Here is an 11,257-nt window from a genome sequence, read left to right as displayed (position 1 = left end):
GCCATCTTTGTGTAAGGTGAATAGGGTGTAATCTGCCTTGGATTGGATGAAGCCATATGATTCAATGGAAGACCGCAACTTAGCAAACCAATTGCGAGGGGACTGCCGCAAACCGTAGAGAGATTTACGTAAGCGACATACTTGATGTGGTTTGTGATGATTGAAACCTTGTGGAACGCGCATGTAAACTTCTTCGGTAAGGTCTCCGTGTAGAAAGGCATTCGTAACATCCAACTGGTATAGCTGCCATGATTTGGCAGCAGCTACCGCAAGAAGTGTTCGGACACTCACCATTTTGGCTACAGGAGCATATGTATCGAAGTATTCTTCTCCAGCTATTTGATTGTTACCGGCAATGACCAACCGTGCTTTGAATCTCTCCACTGTACCATTTGAGTTGTACTTAATGCGGTATACCCACTTGCATGGAATGGCACGTTTTCCTGGTGGCAAAGAAGTGAGTTCCCACGTGTGATTTTGTTCAAGGGCATCTATTTCTTTTCGCATTGCTACACGCCACCTTTCATCAGTTACAGCATCCTTGAATGTTTTTGGTTCAACACCAGAAGAAATGGCAGCAAGGAATTGTTGATGTTTGGGAGAGAATCTAGAACAAGAAACAAAGTTAGCAATAGGATAAGCCATACCTGAGGAAGGACTGGAAGAAGTAGAAGAAGCTAGTGGATTATGTGCGATGACTTTGGAGCATTCGAAATCTTGGAGATATGATGGAGGACGGCGAGAACGGTGACCACGTCCCAAAGGTGCAGATGGATGTGTGACTTCTGGGGGCTGTTCTTGTCGGATAGAAAGCTCATTGGAGACAGTAGGGGCAGATTCGGGCTGAGCCTGTTCAACAGGGAGAGTGTCTTCAATTAAAGGGACAGGGTTGGTAACAACTTGGGAATCAAAGGATGGGCTTTGTGGAGCAAGGGTTGGTTCGGGTGATATGGGGTTATGGGGGTTTGGGTCGTGAGGAATATCAGTGGTAGGAATGACTGTGGTTGGTGCAAAAGGAAAGGTGTTATCTTCAAATACCACGTCTTTGGATACAAAAACAGTATGTGTTTCAAGGTTATAAAGCCTCCAACCCTTTTTGCCAAAAGGATATCCCAGGAACAGACACCGAGTTGATCGAGCTGCAAACTTGTCCAACGGTTTGGGACGTGGATGAGCATGGCAAAGACATCCGAATATGCGAATATGATCATAGCTGGGTGTGCGGTTGAAAAGACATTCATATGGTGTTTTTCCTTGGAGAAGAGGAGTGGGGGTTCTATTGATTAAATGTACCGCAGTTAGAACACATTCACCCCAAAACTCGATAGGAAGACTAGCTTGAAAGCGTAATGCTCTTGCAACATTCAAAATATGTCTATGTTTCCGTTCAACACGACCATTCTGCTGTGGTGTGTCTACACATGATGTTTGATGTATAATTCCCATATCGGAATAAACCTTGCGGAGATTATGAGCACAAAATTCTGATCCATTGTCGGAGCATATTATTTTGACCATGGTATTAAACTGATTACGTACCATGAGAAGAAATCGAGTTAAGTATTGGAACGTTTCAGACTTGGTGGTCATTAAATAAACCCAGACGTTTCTGCTATAATCATCCACAATTGTTAAAAAATATCTTGCACCGGTTAGAGAGGTAGTTTGATATGGACCCCAGATATCGCAGTGAATAAGATCAAAGCATGCAGTAGTTTTATTAATGCTAATAGGGAATACAGTACAAGTTTGTTGTGCGCGTAGGCAAATGTCACAAACTGAAGGAGAATGACCCCTATTTTTATTCACTGTAACAAAAGGAAGAAGGCTTAAAAACTGAAATGAAGGGTGACCCAATCGACGGTGCCAAACATCTGCATTCTGTTGAGTGTGAGCCGCACATGCAGTAGAGATGGATTTGTTGTTGGATGAGTCATGCACATAAACACCAGCTTGCAATCTACCCAGTCCAGTCTTGATCCTCGTTATGGGGTCCTGCAATTCACAGCCATTGTGAGTAAAAGAAATGATGCAATTTGTATCAGCAAGTAATTGAGCAACTGATATGAGGTTGCATTGTAATTTGGGAACATATAACACATTCTGAAGAGAAATATGAGATGTCAACTTGAGACTGCCACTGTGATTGGAAACAAGTTGATCACCATCAGGTAAACCTATTGTAGTGGGTGGAATAGATGTAACATTGGAGATTAAATGGAGGTTCCCTGTCATGTGTTGAGAAGCGCCACTATCCACCAACCAGGTAGAAGGCAGAGTGTGATTACCAGAAAGGGATGTAGTGTTAGCAGACGGTGTAGTGGAGGAAACAACCATGTTGGCAATTTGCTGTAGAAGCTCAGGACTCAGGTTGGGAATCGAGTTTTGGTTGGACACTATAGGTGTTGCAGCTGCTGTTTGTGATGCAGAAAAATTGAATGGGTTGGGACGCTTGTCATTAGCATTGATATTGACAGCGGAAGAATCTGAATCAGAATCAGCCATTGGGAAAGTGGATCGATACCTTCAAACTGATACCATATAGAAAACTAAGAGGATTTGAATATGTTGTTATATTTAATGAAATGGCTGATAGCCAATATATACACAAGTCGGTTATACAGAATCAAGGAGGATCAACTAGAATAAAGTATACTGTTCAACAAACTATACATGGAATAATAACAAACTATTCTTGCTAAAAACTAGGACTTAGTTGCTAAAGGATAAGATCAAAGGTGATCTTCTCCTAACATAGTTAGATGAATCTATGTATTGTCCACAAGTTCATTGATACTTTATGGATTAGCTTTCACAAACATGAATCTGGCCACACAATTTATATCACAATATATGCTTAATTGTCGGATTATAATTATGAATGGCGACACAATAGATGATATGCGTTCTTCTTCGACACTATAGATAAGGAAAACAAAAAGCAAGGGTCACAATCCGATAGTTGACGGCTAGCTGGTGTGGTGATGATTCAAAAGATGGGTTTTAGAGACCTTAACAAAAGGATATTGTTTCTAGCTCTCTCTCGCTCTCTCTCTCTCTTTTTTCTTCCGGGTCACGACAAATAACAAAATAGTAACTCCACTAGGAGTTTGAACATAATGGAGAGTAGAGGACTTCAGAAATGTCTGTCACTAATCATTTCAAATAAGTTTAGCATCTCTCCATTTTCCATATTTAATTAGTCATAATGCATGCGTAAGAAAGACAACATTTTATAATAAGGATCCGAGGAGATCATGTTTAACTTTTGCTTGACAAATTGATTAGGAGTTTGCATTTAATAAAATCAGCAAATAATATACAGTAATGAATAATATCCCTCTAGCTGTTAAATGATTAATTATGATTATAATTGAAAAGAAGAAAGAGAATTTAAAAATTACATAATCTACTTGCTCTATTAGAGAAATTATTGCACCACTATAGCCTAGTGGTGTTGGGTGTGTTTAGGGTGTATTAGGTGTGCGGTTCGATTCCTGTAATGTCCAAAAAAAAAATTAGAGAAATTATTATTTGATTAACCATTCCCACTAAATAATTGAAATTTCAAGCCAATGATTGATAACTACGTAAATTATATGAGTTATATTTATTTTATATTGTAAGAAAATGCGTATCTCATGTTATAGAAATAAAATTACAACAGGACTAACTCACAAGAGAAGAGAGAAAAATTAAAAGTGAGATCCACTACTATTTTATATTTGTGTGTGTAAAAAACTTGTTTATGTTATCCAATATAACATAAATATAACCCAAATTATATATAACACACATACAGCCACGAGCACACTCGTGCGGTACACCTATGCAATGGGGCGTGTCAACTGTCAACGCTCGAAAGCCAGAGTTTCATAGTTTCATAGTTTCATTCATTGTTGTTTTCATTCTGTGTCGGTGGTAGAGCACCACAACAACGCAGATCGAGAAAATGCAAGCATCAATTGCATGCTCTCCACATGCAAATGGAGTCATCAACGTCAAAGTGCAATCACACACCAACCTTGTTTCAACAATCATTTCCCCCAAACCGAATTCTATTTTGACCCGAACCAAATCTTCTTCTCAGCTTACACTAGGATGCGAATTTCAACCTCAACCACTGCCAAACACTTCCACTTCAAAATTACACAGATTCTGCACTTCCAACGTTGGTCCACTTCGGTGCGGCATTTCGTCGAACGGGTACAGTGCAAATGAAGGTAGGAGTCTTCGGGAGTGGGTTGAGCTGGCTGGTGAGGCCATATCAGCCGCATATCCAGTGTTGGTAACAGTTGGGTGCGTGTTGGGGTTGATGAAACCGAGTTCCTTCAATTGGGTCACTCCCAAATTGAGCATTGTGGGCCTCACCATCATCATGCTTGGAATGAGTATGACTCTCACCTTTGATGATCTTCGTGGGGCTCTTGCTATGCCTAAGGAGGTCCTCTCTGGTTTTTTCCTTCAATATTCGGTTAGTATCCATGCACTGTGCTAGTTATCTGGAATTTGTTTTAGTTTGTTGTCCCTTTTATTCATTTCGTTGTTGACAATGGGAATTTTAGTTTTTCAAAGAAGCAACACAAAAAGATTTTTTATGTGAATTTATGGATATTTACTTCCTAGCACCGACATAAAAGTGTCATGTTCGACACTTCCTGACACGACACCTGGACACCCGCCGACACGTTCCAACATCTATAATATTTGAAATTTTATTATATATCATTGAAAAATTGATTGATGTTTTACCGAACTGATATAAAAATTAAAAATAGATACCGAAAAAATCTCACTGGAGTATATAAGAGATTTTCAATTTGAAAATCTAATAGTAAATATTTATATCTTTTTTTTTTTTCGTAAAATTAACGGGTATTATAAGTTTAGTTTTATGTTTTTATTAAATTATTAAATATAATATATACGGCATAAATTAAAAGTATTATTTAATATCAAAACGTGTCCTAACATATCAAAATTTAACATTTTTTTAAAATTAAGTGTCTGAATGTCGTGTCGTGAAACATAATTTACTTCTATATGCACATGCAAATAGATGGAGATGACTAGGATAGAATGATACCAAACAGCACCTTCTTTTGCCTGTTTACTAGCATTCTAAACTGTTTATATTGATGGGGTATCCTTGTTTGTGTGAATTGCTGACAATTTTCAGGTTATGCCAATATCTGGGTTTCTTGTTAGCAAACTCTTAAATCTTCCATCACATTATGCTGCTGGTTTAATATTAGTTGGGTGCTGTCCAGGCGGTATGAATTTTAATCTGGTGATTTATGCTTTCTATCCACTCTTCACCTACTTGAAGTAGTCTTTGTTTGGTTGCAGGCACAGCTAGTAATCTTGTTACATATCTTGCACGGTATATTGATTCTCAGAACTGTTATTCCAATTAATGCTTTTAATGGATCTGATGATCTATTTGCTTTGCTAGTGGAAATGTGGCGCTCTCTGTAATAATGACAGCTGCAAGCACTCTAGCTGCCGTGGTTGGTATACTATAATTTTAGTCCTATCTTTGGTTTTCTTATTTGATATGCAATCTCGATAACAAAGATGTAGTGCTGGAAGGCATTGGAATCAATTACAAATAATACCATGTCCATTTCTCAAGTTCAATATGAGATTGTTTGATGATTTCAATGTCTTTAACCCGAAGTGGTTGATTAGAATAATTTTGGGAAGTAGACAAGAAATTGTTCTAAAGAGTAAGATTTTGCATGAAACGTGCCATATGGCCTTTGGCTTGATGGTAACAGAACTGCTGTGCTTCGGCTGCTGCCCACGTTTGAACTCAGGCAGTGGCAAATTTTCTCCATCACATATTTTGCCCCCTCTTTGGTATCGTAATAGTAAAAAAGAAAGTTTTTAAACATAAGTCTTGTTTGTTTTATGGAAAACAATTCGGAGTGTATTTTCTATATATTTAACTGCTGAAGCATAAATGATTCTTTCTTCTTTGTGTTTGTATATTTGTCTGCTTGATGCAAAAGTATAATTTTGTTTCTTATATTTATTTGAAAGATAATGAGAGTGAGTCTAGAGCAGTGGTAAAACTGCTCTTTTGTGGCTGAAACAGTAATGGGTTCGAATCTAGAGAACAATATCTTTGCAAAAATGCAAAGGTAAGATTGCGTATAAGGATTTCCTCACCCCCACATTCACAAATCAAGGTTTCATGAGGAGCTAGGAAACAATATCTTTGTAAAAATGCAAAGATAAGATTGTATATAAGTATTTCTTCACCCCTACTTTCAGAGGTCGAGGTTTCATGAGGAGCTCTTGTCTTGTCTTGTTTATTTGAAAGATAGATTCTAATCTATCTTGAACAAGAAGAGATTTTACATGAAATTTAATGGAATATCAATCGGACTAATTTATTTACTTACATGCAAACAAAGTTCTCAAACACCACATGAAATTATCTTTTAATGAATTAGCTATGTAATGCCTATTACAATGAACTGCAGAGATTCTATAAACTTCATATTTTGTATGACGTTCTAAACTTTTTGCCTCATTGAGTTACTTAAATTTCAAAAAGGACACCTGATTGAGTGAATTGGTGCATCCCTAATAGACCATACATAGTCTCTGTATATATTAGTGTGGGAATTAATTACAGTGATTTAATTCCTTAAATACTTAATCCTAACTGACCCTATAGTATATACATGATATCCTACGGTAATCATCTATGATACTTTAACATTTTATATATATTCTATTAAGATATTCTGATACAGACCACTACTGAAAATAAAGAACAATCAACCAAGAACAAAGACTTTTGGCCCGAAGAACATCAAATTTCCATATATTCAACCAGAACAATTACAATGACAGTAAACAGAGACGATTACAGTGACAAAGGAAATACAATGAACGGAAAAGTAACAAAGCACAAAGAAATAAAAGATAGTGTGAGACAATTCTAAAGGTCTCACTCTCTCCCAATCCCAAAAGGGCCCAATCACTACTCTCATTCCAGCTCCCTCAAAATAGTCTTTCCCCCTCTATATATCCCAGCCTTGTGTGATGCTAAAAAGGTGACCCCAGCCAACTTAATGCTGAGTCAGCACCTGTAAATGGCAACAATACCATGTGCCTCTTCCTCTCATACACCTTCCCAAATCTTCTACTTCGCAGAATCGTATCATATTCTAACAATTTTGTCACTCCCCCTCAAGCTGGTGCATATATATCATATGTGTCAGACTAGTCACATATATATTTGACTTAGGGGCCTATGATAGATAGCCTTAGCAAAAATATCAGCGAGTTGGTCATAGAAATGAAGAAATATTGTTTTGATCTCCCCAAATTGAATTTTCTTTGAAACGAAGTGACAATCAATCTCAATGTGCTTAGTTCTTTCATGAAAGACTGGATTTGAGAATATATGTAGTGCGACCTGATTGTCATATATTAGTTTCATTATATCAGAACCTCTTTGATCAAGCGGTGACGAGTTCGATCCTCACACTCTCATTCTATTAATAAATATTGTGAAGTTTTTTAACAAAAGTAGGTGAGTCTGTGCATTGTTCACTCTTCAAGTCTAATGTTTTCTTGTGTGAAGTGGTGTGTTAGAGAAATATAAAACCATTAATGTGGTTTCCACCTAACGGCTTAAATTTTTGGGTCCATTTTGCTTCTGTCATGGTTAGTTGGCCACACATGTGAGTCATGCAAACTATCAGACTTGAGCTTCATTTTGTTGGCTTGATATTGGGCTTCAATGTATTGTTATGGGCTGCTTGGACACTTCTAGTGAGACATATTTACATATTCTATGATACTTCAACATATTTACATATTCTAACAATTTTAACAAAGTTCTTCAAAAAGGCTGCTCAGGAGGAGGAAATAAAAAGGGGATTATGATGGAATGGTACTTACATATAAACTTTTTCTCACATTGACTCGGTGAAAAATTAACATTGCAGGTCATGACTCCTCTTCTGACGGCCAAACTTGCCGGTAATTATGTAGCTGTGGATGCAGCTGGCTTATTGATTTCAACATTGCAAGTAAGCTTTCCTTCTCCAATGTCTCTGTTTCTAGTTTTTTGTGATGTTCCTTTGTCATTGTTACTCCATTTTCTCACCAAAAGGAATTGTCATTCCCTTCTTTCTCAACAGGTCGTGCTTTTACCTGTATTGGGTGGTGCATTTCTGAATCAATATTTCCAACCCCTGGTTAAAATTGTCTCTCCGTTGATGCCACCCATTGCTGTAGCAACTTCATCAATTTTATGTGGAAGCGCAATAGCCCAGAGTTCTTCAGCAGTCCTTATGTCTGGTGGACAAGTAATTTTAGGGTCCTTCCTTCTTCATGCTTTTGGGTTTTTCTTTGGTTATGTATTTGCAAGAATGCTTGGGGTAGGTGTGGCATCATCTCGAACCATATCCATTGAGGTTGGCATGCAGGTAAAGTTGGTATTCTATAATTGCATTATCATTTTACTTCAGGTTTTTCTGATCATTGGCTCAATTCCATCCACATCAAATTACCTTTTTTGCCACTCCTTGTTGCAGAACTCCTCTCTCGGGATTGTTCTGGCTTCTCAGCACTTTGGAGATCCCCTAACTGCAGTTCCTTGTGCTGTTTCATGTGTGTGCCACTCAATCTTTGGTAGTATCCTCGCAGGAATTTGGAGACGCTCTGTGCCTGCCAAGATGAAGGACTGAAAATATTTAGATGTATAAACTTTGAGATTAATGTTTCTCATATTGTAAGAAATAAAAATACTAAAACATGTGTGGGGTTCATGTGAATCTATATAAAGAGAAAAGAGAGAAAAAGAAAACATAGGTCCCACGCATTTTTATATATGTGTAAAAAAAATACTAATATCATAAGCTTTTGGGAACGGTCGTTACAAATGTGAAATAAATAAAATAAATTTTGGTTGGCTACATACAGATATCTGCCTCTACTGTTACAGTTTATCGTTAAGACTACACTTCTTAACGATAAAGCTTAGCCCAATTAATATAATTTTTTTTGGTCTCATGTACCATCTTCAGTTCACAAGAATATTTTGAAATTCATCAATGAAACTGAATAACGCATCTAAATATTGTTCTTGGCATAGCAGTCTCAGCCTCTACGGCATTCCAAAGTCCTTATTAGTATATCGCTTACAAGCCTTGATGTAAAATCCTTTCACTATCTATTCAGTCTTGAGGGTTTTTTTTTTTTTTTTCAGTACAAAGTCTTGAGGTATTTTTAATCACTTTATATTTGACAAGCTGATTAGTCCAACCTACCATTGTACAATTTGTATGAATATTACTACACCGTGGCTTCACCTCCATAATATCATCCATACAGATCCAAGATAATACAAGTAGTCTACAAAGAGTAGAATGACTGGCTTGGACTTCCCTAGGCACACATCATAATATTATGCCTATTTTTTTATTATCCTTATTCTACCTACTTCTTATTAACACTGATAGATCATAATCTCAAAAGGAGAGAAAAAATGAAGGTCAATTAAAATAGAGATCTAACGATATTGGAGAAAAGTAGATAAAATAGACATAAAAAATATAAGCATATCTTATCCCCTTGTTTAATGATATTCTTTTGATTTTTTTTAAGTAAATAATATAGAGATATCCCCATACAACCTTCTTCAACCACGTTTTCCTCATAATACGACTCCAAGGCTAGCTCTTCATTGGACCACTGTCACTAGAGAAAGTGTGAGACTAATCCCCTTTGAGAGGGAGACGGTTTCCCTCTCTAGCACCCAAAGAATTTCAAGAATTTGCTTTGACTGTTTGAATCCCTAACCAAAACAAACCCTTGAACACTCAGTTGCCAATTGAGCTACCTTTAGGGGTTAGTTTTTTTTTTTTTTGTACATACATACATACATACATATATATATATATATATATATATATATATATATATATTGGCTTAAGCTCTTTACCAGCTGAAGCAGCCACAAGGAAATACCAACTTGATGGGAGTTATGATATACATGGGTCAAAATCAGGCTTTTTCACCTTTTTACCCCTTATTAATTAATTAATAACCATTTTGCCCCTGACCAAAACAGACAAAAAATGGCTGCTGGGAGATTTAGTCGACTAAATCTCCCTATTTAGTCGACTAAATCTTCATATTTTACAAAAAAAAAATAAGTCAGTATGATTTTAATCGATTAAGTAGAGAGATTTAGTCGATTAAATCTCCCAACAACCGTTTAGTCGATTAAAAATGCAAGGTAGTCGATTAAAGAGGGGCAGATTGGTAGATAGTTTCGAATCAGGGGCAAAATGATTATTAATTAATTAATAAGGGGCAAAAGGGTGAAAAAGCCGTCAAAACCAGCATGCTTAACTATCTATTTGAATTTTGAAAGTTAATTTGATGACACCATATTCTACTTCACATATTCAAGTTAAGAATGTGAATTATAAATTATTTGGTTATAAATGATTTAATAGCATATCATGAATTTGTTCTCCTAAAATTTAAAGCTCTTGGATGAACATATAATAATGGTTTTTTTTATATTATATCACTAGCACTTTCTAATTATATGGATGTATAGGTGCGTGATTCATGCATTGTCATTTGGAGCTGCACACTGGTTAGGGGTTAAAAGGCTTTTGTTGTTAAAGATGTACTAGGACAAGAACATCCCGTTCTTTCTCCACCAAAGGACCTTCCCACATGCATGCTAGTCATCGAAGAAATTGTAAAAAAGTTCTAATTTATATTAAATGATATTCAAAAATCACTTTTTTTTTTACTTCTATTAATATGTTAATATTTCTCGCAAAAGTTGATCAATTATTACATGGTAAAATGCGAGTAAAGATTTAGAATATTATACAATTCACATATTCTTTTCCTCTTGTTTCCGTGAGCATTCCTATTCTTCAGTATCATTTAACTTCGTCAATTTAGTTCTTGAATTAATTTATGTGAATGAATTAGTGCTCAAATTTTCAAAACTAACATTAAGTTAGTTATTCTTAAGGAATAAAGAGAGATAATACAAGGAACAACTTGATACAAGTTTTAAAAATGGTTAAGCAATAAATTTGGTTCTTATTTCTTTTTAATTTATTCATTTTTTTTTCATTTGTGAATCGGTTCATATGGTTATAATTGCTCGTAAAATGATTTCTATTCTAACTATATTAGTTTGTGGCATGACTTGAAAAACTCATACCTGTTGACATTGATTTTATCCAAGCCATCATCT

The 11,257-nt window shown here is 36.2% G+C and overlaps 1 protein-coding gene across 1 annotated transcript; it reads left to right on the top strand.

The window, feature by feature from the left end:
- Nucleotides 1-3,819: 3,819 nt before the first annotated feature.
- LOC133300585 (probable sodium/metabolite cotransporter BASS1, chloroplastic) lies at nt 3,820-8,935 on the top strand. The gene is made up of 7 exons (XM_061500156.1): nt 3,820-4,474; nt 5,180-5,273; nt 5,350-5,383; nt 5,456-5,510; nt 7,971-8,054; nt 8,166-8,453; nt 8,562-8,935. Exons 1-7 carry the CDS (start codon nt 3,953-3,955, stop codon nt 8,712-8,714), a joined length of 1,230 nt encoding a protein of 409 aa, XP_061356140.1. The 5' UTR covers nt 3,820-3,952; the 3' UTR covers nt 8,715-8,935.
- The last annotated feature ends 2,322 nt before the right edge of the window (nt 8,936-11,257 follow it).

This window comes from Gastrolobium bilobum, unplaced genomic scaffold (genome assembly GCF_033153095.1).
Source record: "Gastrolobium bilobum isolate Gb01-03AN ecotype WA unplaced genomic scaffold, APGP_CSIRO_Gbil_v1 utg15456, whole genome shotgun sequence".
Lineage (NCBI taxonomy): Eukaryota > Viridiplantae > Streptophyta > Magnoliopsida > Fabales > Fabaceae > Gastrolobium > Gastrolobium bilobum.
The sequence above is the reverse complement of the archived record's forward strand: the minus strand, read 5'-3'. Positions and strand labels throughout refer to the sequence as shown.